Source organism: Nyctereutes procyonoides, unplaced genomic scaffold (genome assembly GCF_905146905.1).
Source record: "Nyctereutes procyonoides isolate TBG_1078 unplaced genomic scaffold, NYPRO_anot_genome, whole genome shotgun sequence".
Classification (NCBI taxonomy): Eukaryota; Metazoa; Chordata; class Mammalia; order Carnivora; family Canidae; genus Nyctereutes; species Nyctereutes procyonoides.
In genome coordinates this window covers 46,390,279-46,406,921 of record NW_026575139.1, presented here as the reverse complement: position 1 = coordinate 46,406,921, position 16,643 = coordinate 46,390,279, and the positions used below count along the sequence as shown (strand labels likewise).

Here is a 16,643-nt window from a genome sequence, read left to right as displayed (position 1 = left end):
AAATCATTACCTTTGGTGGATATTTGGATATTCACATATTATGTCTGCCAAAGTTTTTAAGGAATCTAAAATTTTAAAGAGATACGTAATTTAATTTGCATATAATACAACCAAAAATCAAATTGTATTTGAATAGATACCACCCACATCTTTTGAATGAAATTAAAATATTATAGATCATTTCTTATCAGTTTAGTTTATATAAATGTAAAAACAATTATTTAATAGACCTTCAATACCTTTCAAAGCTTGAATCTGACTTTTTCCATATGGTGCAGATGAAAAATTACCACACATAATAAAGCAGGTTGGAGGTGCTGGTGAATAACCTAAAAATAAGAGAATAAAATGAATACCACCTTTTGAGTCTAGATATCAGATTAAAAACCCTTTAACTATGAGGGTTTTTTAAGTAAGTCCTAGGTCCAACATGGAGCTTGAACTCAGGACCCTAAGATTAAGAGTTGCATGCTCCACCAACTGAGCCTAACCATGAATTTTTAATAATAAAAACTTACTATGAGTTTAAAAAACTTACTATGAGTTTAATAACAACTCATTTAATAACTATTATTTTTAAATAATAGTAGCAATGCTCCCCATTCATTGAGCATTTATTATAAACTAGGCCCTTCAATGGCTTGATTTTCATAAAATCCCAATAAACTGAGAGATTAAGTAACCTACCCAAGGTCTCAGGCTGCAATTTCAGACTCCAAAACCCAAGATCTTATCTATTCTTAGACTCTACTTAGGACTAATTCTTATTTCTTATGAATATACACACACACACACACACACACACACAAACACACAGATATACACACAGTCATTTTTCAAATGTAAAAATTTAAGTCTTTAAGATGGACTCATTTAAAATATTTCACTGCTAAAAAGACATTTACAAGAAAATAGACTACTCAAAAAAAAAAAAGAAAAAGAAAGAAAGAAAAAGAAAGAAAAGGGACTACTCAAAATGATACATTTTTTAACAATTTAGTTTTAAGACCTGATCCCTTGTACTGAGTTCAAAAGGGTAGAAAAGAATGGCACCCACCAGAAAACATGGTGTGAAGTTTTCTCAACACTTCTCCTTGGTCTAACCAAACATCAGATATAAACACAAACATGGCATCTTTATTCTCCTCTTCTAGTTGTTTTAGTTTTGCAGAAGTCTTCACAGATGTATTAGAAGGCCCTCCAAAAAAGTTCACATTTCCATAGTATGCCCTAGATAATTATGATATAATATTAGTTTCTATCCTAATTGGAGATGTTTTTATTTCTCTTTTCATTTCTTAAAGATTTTATGTTTAAGTAGTCTCTACAGATCAAGAATCACATGCTCCACTGACCAAGCCAGCCAGGTGCCCCTTGTTGGAAATATTTTTCTAATAATTTTTCAAATTTAGCTTCTTTCTATCTAATGAGGTTATTTTCCCCTCAGTGTACATAGTACCATGAAAATACACTATTTGTAGCACGTAAAAAGCAAACAAGTTTATTCAAGTGTCCTAAAAAAAAGAAATACAAAAATAGTACATACTTAACAGGCTATATCTGTGTCTTTTAAAAATGACTAAAGCAAATATTCAAATGGATCAGGAATGTGGGTGGCTCAGTGGTTGAGCGTATGCTTTCAGCTGAGGATGTGATCCTGGGGTACTAGATCGAATCCTGCAACAGGTTCCTTCTGCCTCTCTGCATCTCTCTCTCATGAATAAATAAATAAATCTTTAAAAAAAAAATCACAATTTTCTATGTAGTTGAAAGTTGGAGAAATGGGTATTTGATTTAAACAATATCTAATAAAAGAGACTTTTAAACTAAAAAAAAGGGACGCCTGGGTGGCTCAGCAGTTGAGCATCTGCCTTCGGCTCAGGTCATAATCCCAGGGTCCTGAGATCAAGCCCCACACTGGGCTCCCTACTCAGCAGAAAGCCTGCTTCTTCTCCCTTCCCCTCTGCCTGCTTGTGTGCTCTCTCTGTAAAATAAATAAATAAAAGCTAAAATTAGAAAAGAAAAACGTCCCAAAAAATGTACTAACCATTTAATGGAACGATTCCATTTCTAGAAATTTATTCTAAGGGATTAAAGAGGTATACAGAGATTAATCTACCTCCCAGGATTGTGAAAATTTGGAGGTTACAAGCAAAGTATGTGTCCCTTTTCAATATTAAAAAAAAAAAAAAAGATACAGATCTGTGCATTGATGCTTAAAAAGAAACTCTCTCCTTGGATGGATGGATGGATGGATGGATGGATGGATGGATGGATATACATGTGGTTCCTAAGTAAAATATGTACATATATAAACGCATCTCACGTTATAGTCTTAAATCCTAAAAGAAACCTCATCTTGGTTGATTCTATTTTCTTTATTTTACAAAAGAGAAAACCAGATTCAGGAGTGTTAAGTGATTTGCCTGTGGCCAGTTAGCAGGGGCAAGTGTCGGAGAACCAGTGCCTGAGCTTCTTGCACTACTCCTGCTCTGCCTTCTATCAAGCCCCTTATCTGGTGGCTCTGCATGAGGCTGACACAGAATGGTAATACTCATGGCCAGCTTCCTTGATCTTACCTCTCATTCCAGAGTAGTAATTTTGAAGCATATATGAAAATAAAATGCCCAAACAACAGCAATCTTTCTTTAAATAAATTCCAAAGAAAACCTGTGTTGTAAAAAGCCACAAACTGGCACTAAATGCTCTCACTTAAAAGTGAGCTGGCTTGATGAGGTCTTGTGCTCTCCTAAGTATGACCAGCACTTTCCCGTGGACTGCTCCCAACAGGAAGAGAAGCTGCCCTTCCAGTCACTCCCTGCCAGCAAACATGGCCTTTCCACCCTGTGTTTATATAGGTACACTCAAACTCAAATCTTAATCCTTAAAATTCTTGAAATCGTCACTGTCATCATAAATAGAAGCTCAAGATTAGAAGGCAGCCTTCATTCCCCCAGACATGGCAAACACAGCAACCACCTTAGGCAGCAACCAGCAGAGGCCTCGTAGGTAAGGAGTGAGGGTGCATGCCCCTGCCCTGCCCCAAGCAGCCAGTCCCTGCGGCAGAGTGGTAGCCAGATGAGTAAGAATTCAGGTGCCCTGTGGCCAGATCTGGTTGTTTACGAGAACTCAGAAATCTAGACTTGTATTATGAGAAATCTCCTAGTTTTTAAACACTGGGAACAAACTGTGTTTTAATACTTCCAAGGGGAAAAAAAGAAGGGTCTATAGATTATATCTAACCCACAAGCCAGCAGCTACAACTTTTACACCATTATTTAGCCTCTGCTCTAAAAACTGAGTGACAGGAACCTCTCTCCTCTCAGAAAAGGTCCTTTTGGAATAACTCTAATAGTTGATGCTTTTGCTTATATTAAAGAGCTTTATAATCTGCCTCCTATAACTTTTAATCATTAGTAGAAAACAAACAAACAAAAAAGGCTTTAAATTAACATGGAAATTATATTCCTCTAAGTATTTTCCTATCTCGTACCTCAGGTGAACTTCCAATCATAGATAACTGATAGAGGAAGACTACAATCTTTCCCATAAAAAGCCAAGGTAAATGTGCTTTCAGTGGCATACACAGCCCAGTCTTCTAACTCACTATTACTCTTTGCATTGTGCACAAAGCCTGAGGCCTTATAATAACCGAGATATGACATCCTATCTTGCATTCATTAATGCCAGTATTACAAGATTCCCATAGAGCTGCAGTCAAACATTTTATACCTAGTAGTGCTTGAGGGTTCCGTGGGCGGAAATCCGAAGGCATTGACGTGAAACACCCGATCTTCAAACCAACCTGAAAAAGAGAAGTTAACAAATCACTTTCATTTGTCCAATTCTTCTTGTTTGAAAGAAAAGAAACTGTGGAACACAAAGTAGAAAGCTAAATTATTGTCTCATCCTCTGTCAACTAACACAGAAGCTGCCAGTCCCACCAACCAACGTAAAAGCTTTAGATCCAAAAAGAATCTGTTTTATTTTTTTATTTTATTTTTTAATTTTTATTTATTTATGATAGTCACACACACACACACACAGAGAGAGAGAGAGAGAGAGAGAGAGAGAGAGAGAGAGAGGCAGAGACATAGGCAGAGGGAGAAGCAGGCTCCATGTACCAGGAGCCCGACGTGGGATTCGATCCCGGGTCTCCAGGATCGCGCCCTGGGCCAAAGGCAGGCACTAAACCGCTGCGCCACCCAGGGATCCCAAGAATCTCAGTTTTATCTACAAAAAGTCATGAAATAGAAATAGATTCCAAAGTAAAACTTTTCACTTCTCAATTTCATAATGCATGTTAGAGTCAGGGAGAGATAAGGTACAAAGATTAGAAAATGTTTCATTTTATGATCCTATGTAAAATCTAGGGTTTTTTTCAACTTTATTAAGCTATAATTCACGTATCATTACGCTTTACACTTTAAAGTATGTAATTCAGTGGGTTTTGGTATATTCACAAGTTGTACAACCATCACCACTTATTTCAGAATATTTTATTCACCCCAAAAAGAAACTCCAGGCCCATTTAATGTTGTCAAAAGTATGTTCTTATAAGCAATGTTCTCAAATTATGTCAAGTTCATATATTTTAACCAATGTAAAAACAGTTTTATTGTAGAATGATGAGGACAGGAAAAAAGTATACTAACTTACCTTCTGCTAAAACAAAGCATGACTCTGTGTATAAACCACTATGGAACTGGTACACAGCAGCTGAGGAAAATATTTCTATACTTGAGGTGGTGATAAAGTCAACAGACATTCTAAGCCCAAAGCCCTTCTAAATAATACATTCAAAGACTTCACACTTGAAACTGAAGAGATCATGGCTTAAAAAATTTTAGGTTTAATGTCAAATGTCTGATTCTAAGATGTAGCTTAGTAATAATGACAGTATAGATCATTCTTAGCATGTTTTAGACTTCCTCAGTGATTTCTTTGGCTTCTCTAAAGAAGGGAGAATTAAAAGTTTTTTTTTTGTCTCTAGCTACAATTATGTCTTGATTCCTACATCATCATCATCATATGTAAGTTACAAGGGGAACCCAAATAGATTAACTTGAGAATGATAGATAATCAATATCCCCAACTCATGCAACATAGATTTAAAAAAATAAAAATGAAGGATATAGCTTTACTAAGATCCAGTTGTACTGTGCCTGTAGGATCTTCCAGAAAAAATTTTCCCTAAAAAAAGTGAAAAGAAGTCAGTCTGTATTTGTGTAAAAATGAATACTAGAACGAAATCATTAAAATACAACTCTGACAACAGAATATAGTATAATACAGTGGGTTTTTTTTTAAAACGAGGAATCCCTAGTCCAGGCCTTTCCATTTGCTAGTCTGGTCGCCTCAGATGAATCACTTGATTAAGACTGAGACTCTTTATCGGTACACAGAGAACGACCACTGCAAATGAAGAGATGGCAAGACAGATGCTCATGGGCTGCCACAGGGCCTCACCAGGTGCCTCCGCCTCAAGAGTCTTCAGTGTCTCTGACAGAGCAGGATGTGGTCTGCAGACTTGCTGGTTCAGAACCTCAGTACTCTCGGTTCAACCAGACACCACTGGGCTAATTTCAGGCCATGCAGACTGGTGGCCTGCATGAAACACTCCTTCCCAACATCTCCTCAGGAAACTGAATGCAGAGGCAAAGGCTACTTGCCAATTGAGGCAGGAGCCTTCCCTGGAGAACATGGCCCTGGATCCTCTGCAAGATTGCTAGAGTAACTGCCATTTCATCAGTCTGAAGGCTGAAAACAACAGTCTGAAGCTTATTAAGTTTAACTTACCTCTTTTAACTGGGTTATCATTCCAAGAACAATCACATCTCCAATTTTGGCTGTACTACCCAGGAGGGTTTCTATTGTTTTAAGCTTAAAATAAGATAAAATAAATTCTTAAAGACTGAAAACACATTTTTTGAAGAAACTAATCTTTTTATGAATAAGTAAATTTTGAGTGTGAATTTTAGTATTTACACCTACTTTATAGTAGAAAATCAAATCAAACTCAGGAAATGTAATTTATCCTATAAGAAGCTAAAGTACCAACTCAGGCTCTTAGCAATGACTGTAGTCTCATAACATATTACAGCAGGTTCCCCCTTATCCACAGTTTCAGGTTTCATGATTTCAGTAACCCTGTCAACCGCAGCCCAGAAACAGACAGTCCTCCTGAGGAATCGTCAGAAGGTCAACAGTAGTCTAAAGTTATATCATAATGTTTACATCATTCACCTCACTTCATTGCATCATAAAGGCATTTTATCATCTCAGTTCATCATAAGAAGGGTGAGCACAATATATTAAGATATTTTGACAGAGACTACATTCACATACTTTTTATTACAGTTTATTGTAAATAATTGTTCTATTTTATTACTAATTACTGTTGTGACTCTCGTACTGTGACTAATTTATAAATTAAGCTTTATCGCAGGTATGTATGTGTAGGAAAAAACATGACACATACAGGTTTTGGTACTATCTGTGGTTTGAGGCATCCACTGGGGGTCTTGGAACATATTCCCCATGGACAGAGACTGCTGTATTCTGAATAATGATAAGTGCATTTACCTTTAAAATACAAAAAAGAATATAAATTTTATTTATTTGGTCAGTATATGTTAATACACACATACACAATTTATAATCATACAGTTTTTGTTGTATTTGCAAAGATTAAGCCATATTATTGTATTATTATACAACTTAATTTTTAAAATTTAATGTCTTAGAAATCATTCCATTTAACTATGAATAGATATACTTCATTCTTTTCAATGAATGGAGATTACCTATTATATATATATGTATATATGTGTGTGTATATATATATATATATACACACACACACACACACACACACACAATAATTTATTTTACCAAATTCCTATTAAAGGACACTTAAGTTGCTCCCAGTTTTCCGATAGTAAAACCAGTGCTTAATATTTCTTGCACCTCTCTTGGCCCACTGCATGGGTAGAACTGTTGGACAAATTTCTACAAATTCCAGAAACAGAACTGCTAAATAAAAAGGCATATAATTCTTCATTTTTATAGTAATTACCAAGTGAAACTTCTTTTATCTATACCATCTTATGTTTCTTATTACAAATAATGCCTGTTTACTATAAAAATTTTTAATATAAAACAATAAAGTCATATAATTGCATCAACCCATAGTAATCACTAACATTTGATATTAGATTTCCTCTTAAAAAACATGAACCTAACATCAAAAGGGGTAGTACAATGTACATGTAAAATAATTTTTAAAAATGAAATAATCGGGGATAAATCTGAAGAAAAGAAAAAGATATGCAACACCTGTATCCTAAAAACTGGGTTAAACAGATTTCTTAGAAACAAAACCAAAAACACAATCCATAAAAGCAAAAAATTAAGTTGAACTTTAACAAAATTATGACTTAGGTTCTCTTCTTATTGAGAGAATAAAAGGACAACTGGGGTGCCTGGATGGTGTAGTCAGTTAATCATCCAACTCTTGGTTTCAGCTCAGGTCCTCATCTCAGGGTTGTGGGATCGAGCCCCATATCTGGCTCCACACTAAGCATGGAGTCTGCTTGGGATTCTCTTCCTCTGCCCCACCAACTCTCACTCTAAAATAAATAAATAAATCTTTCCTTGTTTTTTTTTAAGACTTTACCTATTTATTCATGAGAGATGCACAGAGAGAGGCAGAGACACAGGCAGAGGAAGAAGTAGGCTCCATGCAGGAAGGCCGATGTGGGACTTGATCCCGGGACTCCAGGATCATGCCCTGAGCCAAAGGCAGACACTCAACCACTGAGCCACCCAGGCATCCCAAAATAAATCTTTTAAAAAAGAGAGAATAAAAAGACAACTTATAGACTGGGAAAAGTACTGCAATTTACATTAAACAAATAAATAATTTACATTAAATAAGTAAGCAAAGCAGGAATACAAAGCTGTAACAAGTATTCCTGAGGACACAATTTTTGCAGTCAATAAAGAGAAATTACCATGTAGGTACCATACATAGCAGTTTAAATAGGTAAAGTTACCAACAGGAATACAGAATTAAACAGCTTGGAAAGATTGAAAAGAACATAAATTACATAGCTAAGTCTTAAAGTTACTAAAGTCTGGCAAAAAAAGAGAGGAGAAAGAATGCTTCTGTGCGCATCTGAGTTGCCACAGGAAACCTAATATACATAAGAAAACATACAGATGGTCTTTGGTCGGGAAATAGAATGCCAATCTTCTCTAATAAAAATTAAAAGCAGAAACTATAAATGTTTTCTCATTATGGTGCTACCACCCAAAAGTGTTACTGTTTTAGTATTTACCAGACTACTCATCATCATGACTTGTCATGTTCTGCAGCAGAGAATGTAACCTTACAAGAGGCTAGGCCTCTTCTGAACCTGTATGGAACCTCAGAGAAATGGCAGGGTCTAGAAGTAGCAGAAGACGTTCCCCAGCGGGGCTGTGTATGCTGAGAAGAACAAAGCCACAGACGGGCTGACAGTGACTAGGTGCATTGCATGAACAAAAGTGAACAAAGGGTATAAGAGTATAAAAGTGGAAGGAGTACAGGTGACAGAAAACATTCTCCTTCTCACCTCTTCCCCAGGCTCCAACAACCCTGTGGCCTGTCTGTGCTGTCTCATTTATCCTGTAAATGTTTTCCTTAGTGCCTCAATAAACTTTTTACTTCAGTGGACAGAGCACACTTTAGCTGAGTAAGTGTGTGGTGGTCACTAGAGGAGGCCTGGAACAAGGACTAGGATTTTGGAGTGTGAGTGAAGGGAGGACACTGCCTTTCTGATAGCTGATCAGAAAGCCAATGTCATACCCAGCAAATAGACCAAGAGGACTAGAGATCTGTGTTGATGGCCAGAAACTGTCAGAGGGCTACCAGAGTCTCAGGGCCTGTCCCAAAGATGGAATCTCTCTTTTTTTAAAAAAAGATTTTACTTATTTATTCATGAGACACAGAGAGAGAGAGAGAGACAAAGACACAGGCAAAGGGAGAAGCAGGCTCCACACAGGGAGCCTGATGTGGGACTTGATCCCGGGTCTCCAGGATCACACCCTGGGCCCAAGGCAGGCACCAAACCACTGAGCCACCCAGGGATCCCAGATGGAATCTCTTTTAGAGATTTACAGGACCCAGGATGCAGGGCATCAACTTTATCAACAGGGAGCATGAACAGGTCAATTAGCCAGTTAAACAGCTTTCAGTGATTCATTTTCACTTAAATTTCAATAAATTAGAATTAAGCAATAAATATTTAACTTGTATTCTTACACCCCCTAAATAATTTAACCTAGTTATTAACATTAACATTAACATTAACCTATGTTCTAACCTGGAATTTGCTTCCGGTTTCATCAGGGTGAGAACCTATCACTGGAGGAGTAAATAATTCATGTCTGTGGGTCCTCTATAAAAAAAAAAAGAAAGAGTCACATGAATTACTGAATCAGACATCTTAAACTAAAATTCATTACAATAAAACTTAAAAATTCATTAAAGTACTCTGACAAAACACCTTTAAACTAATGTTACTATTGCCTATTCTCAACAAATTTGAAAGCCAACATATCTTAATATACAAATATATAAATTCTAGGCAAAAATGTAATTCTGAAAATAAAAAAAATATTTAAAAGAATTTTTTTAAAGAGAAAGCTCTTGTTTAGCTGACAGCAGTGCAGTCTCAGTTGAGGATATGAAGACTACAAACCAAGTATCATCCTCAGAGCACAGGGGTTTATGAGAGACAAAAGTCAAGGGCCACCATACAACAAAGCACCCCAGAGATAAGGGGGTATTTAATGAGATCCTAAACACAATAAAAAAGACTTTGCTAGTAAGAAACCAAAAGAGACTGAGACAAGACTTTTCAGGGAGAAGGAGGGAGGTGTCACAAGAGAGTTATGAGAGTAAAAGAATATTTGAGAAGTGATGGGAAGTTTAATATAGTTGGCTCATGAGGTGTACAAAGCAGAATGTTATACAAAGTAAGAGATTAGCTGGAGCCTCTGTTTGGGGAACTATCTCCCTCGTCTCACTGTGGTCTGTAGTTTAGGCAGGGCTGTTGTCCTTTCCCCCTTCTATAAAAGACCATTAAGGCCAAGTGAATCAAAGTATTCCACCCTTAACCAGTGAATGGTTCAGGGTTGAGCAAGTGCCCCAAGCTAAGAGCTGCTAAGAGGCTGTTGCTAGGAGCACTGGAAGAGTGGAATTCTCTTTCCAGGTGCTGCTGAGGCTACAGGGGCCTCTGTCATCTCATAAAGAGAACTTGTTTGAAAGTAAAATCAATTTTTAAAAATTGCTAGGAGATGGAAAGAGGAAGAAGCCTCATGACTTGTGATATCCTGGAACCAGTCATGCTTGAAACTGGTGGACTCCTAGACCTTTCCACAAACCAATAAATGTCTCTGTTTTAGTCAGTCTGAATTTCTGTAATCTCCAGTAAAAGAGCCCTGACAATATAGACTTTGTATGCCAAGCCAGGAAATTTATCTTCTAGGCAATGGAAAGCAGATATTGAAGTAGAATAATAATAAAATCAGATCTGCTTTCAGGGAGATAATTGCAATAAAAATGTGAATGGACTAAAATTCAACCCTTTTATTTCACAGATAAGAATAAATGAGGCAAAAAAAATTAAAAAATGAGGCTCAGAAGGGTTAAGTGACACACCCAAAATAATATAATAGACTTTAAAATGTAATTTATTTTTAAGGGGCACCTGGGTGGCTCAGTCCATCAAGCACGTGTGACTCTTTTTTTAAAAAAAAAATTTTTTTTTAATTTTTATTTATTTATGATAGTCACAGACAGAGAGAGAGGGGGGGGGGGGCAGAGACATAGGCAGAGGGAGAAGCAGGCTCCATGCACCGGGAGCCCGACGTGGGATTCGATCCCGGATCTCCAGGATCGCGCCCTGGGCCAAAGGCAGGCGCCAAATCGCTGCGCCACCCAGGGATCCCGCACGTGTGACTCTTGATTTCAGCTCAGAGTTGTAAGATCAAGCCTAAGTCAGGCTCTGCCTTCAGCACAGAGTCTGCTTGTCTCCCTCCTCCTGCTTCTCCCTCCATGTTCTCTCTCTCTCTCAAATAAACAGATTTTTAAAAAAGATTTTTATTTATTTATTAATGAGAGATACACACAGAGAGAGAGGCAGAGACACAGGCAAAGGGAGAAGCAGGCTCCATGCAGGGAGCCCAACGTGGGACTCGATCCTGGGTCTCCGTGATCACACCCTGGGCTGAAGGCGGCGCTAAACCACTGAGCCACCAGGGCTGCCCAAACATTTCCTTTTTGTTAACATATTATTATTCTACTGTCCTCCTCACTCAGACTCAAAACCATAATCATCCATTAGTCTTCATGCTCTCCCATCTCCTTCATATCTACTCAGTCACCATGAATGATGGCTCCCACTGCTCCAGTGTGGTCCCATCTATAACCCTTGCCACTTCCTTCTCCCTCAGCTGTCACTTCTGTCAGGACTAACACTAGACTCTCCTAAGTGTTCTCTCACATTCATAACTCTTCCCCAAATCTGCTGGTAGAGAAGTGCTCACAAAATCCAGCTGTGATTGAAGCTCCCTGGTATTCTAAGGCTCCTTATACCAAGAAACTAGAATCACAACTACCAAGAATATCATCCAAGGCTCCCATGATCTGGCTCCCACTTGTCTTTCCAAACCCATCCCTTGCCATTCCTTCTCATGAGCCTTCCTCTACACACAAAATGAACCAACTGCTCATCATTTCCTCCAGAGTTCATTCTTTCCCTTGGCTGTGTCTTCAACACTGTTACCACCACCTTTTCCCCATTTCCACAAGATCAAATCAAGCAAGGCCCATCTCAAGGCTTTCCCAATTTTCCCAATGAATACATTCTGTTTGTATCTCTTTTACAGCACATATAAAATTCTACTTTATATTTTGTTTGTGCAAATGTTCTTAACTTCAAAGATTGTAAGCTGCCAGAAGCCAGTTTAGTATAGTAGGCAAAGGCTGGGCTCAAGTCAGACACACTGGATTCAAATCCTGTGTACACTTACAGTATGTGATCTTTGGTCAAGTTCCTAAACTTATCTAGGTCTCAGTTCCTCATCTGTAAAATGAAGATAGTAGTGGAGCATCTGGGTGTCTCAGTCAGTTAAGCATCTACCTTCAGCTCAGGTTATGATCTCAGGGTCCTGGAATCAAGCCCTGCTTCTTCCTCTCCCTCTATCCACCCACCCCAGTTTGTGCTTGCTCTCGCTCTCTCTCAAATAAATAATTTTTTTTAAATGATGGAAAAAGTGAGGATAATAGCATTAATACATACACTGATATTGTAATGATTAAATGAGATAAGTAATGTCCATACATGCTAAACAGAGTACTCAGTATACTCAAAGCAGATAATAAATGTTACTGCTATTTTTATCATTACAGTTGTTTTCATTTCTGTTTCCCTCCATATGGTCTCAAACATAGACAGCCCAATGAGAGTCTACTGAATGACAAAAACTGGACTAGAAAATCCCATCCTTTAATTAACCCTGAGTCTCATCTAAGTTTAAACAGTCTCATTCCATTCTCCCCGCTCAGCTTACCTGGTGTAAAATGGTATATCGTTCAAGAAACAGCTCTGCTTTATCCCTTGCTGTTCCAAATAAATTTGGTGCAGGGTGGTTGGTCATTAATAGACTAAAAAAAAAAAGGAATGCCTATTTATAACTATCTCAATACATAAAGGTAGGCCAAAAATGAATCATGGCAATATGCCTTCTGAAAGAAATGTACATCTGAAATTAGCTTAAAATCAATAGATGGTATACTTACGGAAGAAATTTTTTTCTTTCTGAACTGTACACAAAGCGTGGAATATCAAATGCTCCTATGATATTGAAAATATGTTCTCTGAAAAACAGCCCACAAAACACAGACCTGATTTACTGAAACATAAGAATTTTAGGTGAGCACAAAAATTTGTATTATAATCTTATGGTATATAAATGTACTTTCCACAGGTCATATACATAATTTCTTAGAGTGTCTTATCTGGGGGTAAAATTTTCCTCTCAGAGACAAGAAAGCATTGCCAGTACTGTCAAACAAAAATCATCATCATCATCATCATCATCAAGTTAACTTCTAATTAAGAATGTCATCTGTTGAAAAAGAACATATATGCATAAAAAATTATATCCTGAAAGAAATCTCTCCCCATGGGTACTACTTTTATGAGCTGTAATATTATTAAAGAATATGATTCATCTCCAACAATTTTTTAATCCAAAATATTATACGAAAGTGTCCCAGGAACCAGGTATAAAACAGAAAAAGAACTCCCAAAATACTGGCCATATTCTTGATACTTACAGTGTTAGAGGAAGAGATTCAACAAAATAATTTACTTTTAAACACTATTAATAACATATTCATGTTTGAATGAAGTTTTTAAAAAATTTACAGTACTACATAAATATTGCAAGCTAGAAAATCTTCCCTAAAATTTTATCTGTTTATCTCCCAAATTGAATATGGTAAAAAATGTTCTTGCTACCCTTGTGGTAGCACCTACTATAGAGTAGCAGAGAACCAGTGAATTTGAAGAAAACCTGGATTCCAAGTACGGTTCCACCATTTTCTAGTGGATCAATCTTGACAGGTTTTTGGACTTGTCATGCCACTTCTTCATCTATAAAAATGAAAGCCTCTCTTATGCCATAATATAATAATTTTCTGACAATTGAAGTTGCAAAGACTGTTTACCATTCTGTCTCCCTGGACCTCTGCATTGGCTAACTGTGGCATAGAAAGAAATAGTTAACATTAATCCCTAATTTATGATTATTATCCTTACACTTCCATACAATCATTTTGAATTTCTATTGATGGCTTTAAGGCTATGTCACTGTACCCTAGTACCTTACATAGTGTATTTGCAAAGTTAAAATTAAAATTCTTCAATTTTCCTATTTACTCAGCAGCTATCATATGGCAATGACCCCTATCAGTGATCCCCATTGCCCCAAAGAGGAAAAAAACTACTAAAGTTAATACTTTCTGTCCATTTTCCTTGTTGTCTTCCTCCCAGTTAAACTTTGTGACTTTTGGGATGCCTGAGTGGCTCAGTGGTTGAGCGTCTGCCTTCAGCTCAGGGCCTGATCCTGGAATCTGAGATCAAGTCCCACATCAGGTTCCCTGCAGGGAGCCTGCTTCTCCCTCTGCCTGTGTCTCTACCTCTCTCTCACTCTGTGTCTCTCATGAATAAATAAATAAATCTTTAAAAAAATATAAAAATAAAATAAACTTTGTGAATTTGGAAAGAAGTATCATATTCAAAAGAGGAAAGGAAAGAGGGACACTTGGAAATAAAACCCAGAAAAATTATTGCCATATAAATTCCTAAGTTCCCATAGTATACGTTAGTGGAAAGAATCATAAAGGTTCTACCCTCTTTGACATTCACCATGTGACTCAAAGTAAGTCACTGAACTTCTATGGACACCACACTTTCCTAAGAGCAAAAGCAAAATATATTTCTGAATATTCAATTCAATTTATTGGTAGCATACAAAATATAGAGTCATATCCAGTGGGTAGTGGCAGAAGGTAGTAATGGTATAAACAACACTGTAATCTCAAATCCCCAGGAAAAAATAGTAAAGATGAGCCACTGAATAATGAGGTTTATAATGTATTAATATTATATAATAAGAAACACTAAGAAATAACCACTGTAAAAATACTGACCATTAAATATTTCCCCAAGAAAATCACTTAAAATAAGCACTTAATAGGGACGCCTAGGTGTCTCAGTGGTTGAGTGTCTGCCTTTGGTTCAGGTCATGATCCTGGGATCCTGGGATGGAGTCCTACATCAGACTCCCCACATGGAGCCTACTTCTCCCTCTGCCTATGTCTCTGCCTCTCTCTGTGTGTGGGAAGGGGAAGGGGAAGGGGAAGGGGAAGGGGAAGGGGAAGGGGAAGGGGAAGGGAAAGGGAAAGGGAAAGGGAAAGGGAAGGGAAAGGGGAAGGGAAAGGAAAAGGAAAGGGGAAGGGAAAGGGGAAGGGAAAGGAAAGGGAAAAGGAAAGGGGAAGGGAAAGGGGAAGGAAAGGGGAAGGGAAGGGGGAAGGGAAAGGGGAAGGGAAAGGGAAAGGAAAGGGGAAGGGAAAGGGAAAGGGGAAGGGAAAGGAAAAGGGAAAGGGGAAGGGAAGGGGAAGGGGGAAGGGGGAAGGGGGAAGGGGAAGGAAAGGAAAGGGGAAGGGAAGGGGAAGGGGAAGGGGAAGGGGAAGGGAAGGGAAGGAAAGGAAGGAAAGAAAGGAAAGGAAAGGAAAGGAAAGGAAAGGAAAGGAAAGGAAAGGAAGAAGGAAAGGAAAGGAAAGGAAAGGAAAGGAAAGGAAAGGAAAGGAAAGGAGGAAGGAGAAAGAAAAGAAAAAAAAAGAAAAGAAAAGAGAAGAGAAGAGAAGAGAAGAAAGAAGAAAGAAAGAAAAGAAAAGAAAAGAAAAGAAAAGAAAAGAAAAGAAAAGAAAAGAAAAGAAGGAAGGAAAGAACTTAATGTCTCCAACAGAGGAGAAAAGTTCATTTTATCCACATACATAGTTTCATCTACCAACTGACTGCATTCCTGGACTGCCGCTTCCACTACAGATCGTTCAATCATGTTTGATGACACTGAAAAGAGAATTTCAAAGTTCAATTTTAGAAACAGGCATAAAAATCACTTATTTCCACAGATAGCTTTTTTCCTAAAAATAATCTGTAAATACTAACTCTGAGATTCTCATTATATAGTTTTTAGGACCAAAAAAGGGTTGGGCCAGAACAATAACAAAAGCCATATCTCAAAAACCTTAATCTTCTACACTCAAATACTCTTGTAATATCTTAATACACAGTCAAATGGCTTACATTTCTAAATATTGTTTAATAATATAAATTCAGTTATATAAACGCTTCTGTAAACTCCTAGGTTTAAGAAGCTTACATTAGTATAACTTTCTATCATAAATGCTATGTTTCCATAGGCATGATAGTAACAGATATAACAGCTACCACTTCTTAAGCCCTTAGTAAATGTGTGACACTATGCTCAATACTTCACAAGCATTATTCCACTAGATTTGATGTCCTTACAGATAGATTGTTATTCATATATTAAGGGTGCAACTTTGAGAAACTGAATAAATTGCCCCCAAGAAAACAGCTGGAAAGTATAAATGGCAACACAAACCCAAGCCTGATTCCAGAGTGGGCACCCTTGAATACTTTGTTATGTTCTCAGGCAGAACACCATGTGCCATCTTAAATGAATATATACTACTTTTCCACAATTCATGATTTTCCAAATTTTCAACTATAAAGCAATTTTTAAAAGCAAAGGTATATTTAAAATTCTGCCTTTAGAATAAAAAATGAAACATAATGGTAATTTCTCCTGTATCATGGAACATGTCTTCCTACATAATTGAAGAAACTAGCATCGATACAACACCTGAGAGCAAGCCACACCTGCTTCTATCTTTCAGTGTTCTAGAAACACTGGCCATGTGTACTTAGAAGAACTAGAAGAACATTTCTCTTTTGTAGGCCCATGCTTGCAGTAAAAGTTTAAATATTTAACCAAAA

General features: G+C 37.3%; 1 protein-coding gene across 2 annotated transcripts in view; it reads right to left on the bottom strand.

The window, feature by feature from the left end:
- Positions 1–16,643, bottom strand: part of POLE2 (DNA polymerase epsilon 2, accessory subunit) — a 31,590-nt gene that overhangs the window by 9,905 nt on the left and 5,042 nt on the right. For both annotated transcript variants that reach the window (XM_055304537.1, XM_055304538.1), the window contains exons 3-13: positions 15,614–15,689; positions 12,851–12,928; positions 12,622–12,715; positions 9,369–9,443; positions 5,800–5,883; positions 5,137–5,193; positions 4,660–4,708; positions 3,733–3,805; positions 1,058–1,230; positions 240–329; positions 11–65 (exon numbers count right to left, since the gene is read on the bottom strand). In XM_055304537.1, the coding sequence (XP_055160512.1) occupies positions 11–65; positions 240–329; positions 1,058–1,230; positions 3,733–3,805; positions 4,660–4,708; positions 5,137–5,193; positions 5,800–5,883; positions 9,369–9,443; positions 12,622–12,715; positions 12,851–12,928; positions 15,614–15,689 (904 nt within the window). The remainder of the gene's footprint in view (positions 1–10; positions 66–239; positions 330–1,057; positions 1,231–3,732; positions 3,806–4,659; positions 4,709–5,136; positions 5,194–5,799; positions 5,884–9,368; positions 9,444–12,621; positions 12,716–12,850; positions 12,929–15,613; positions 15,690–16,643) is intronic.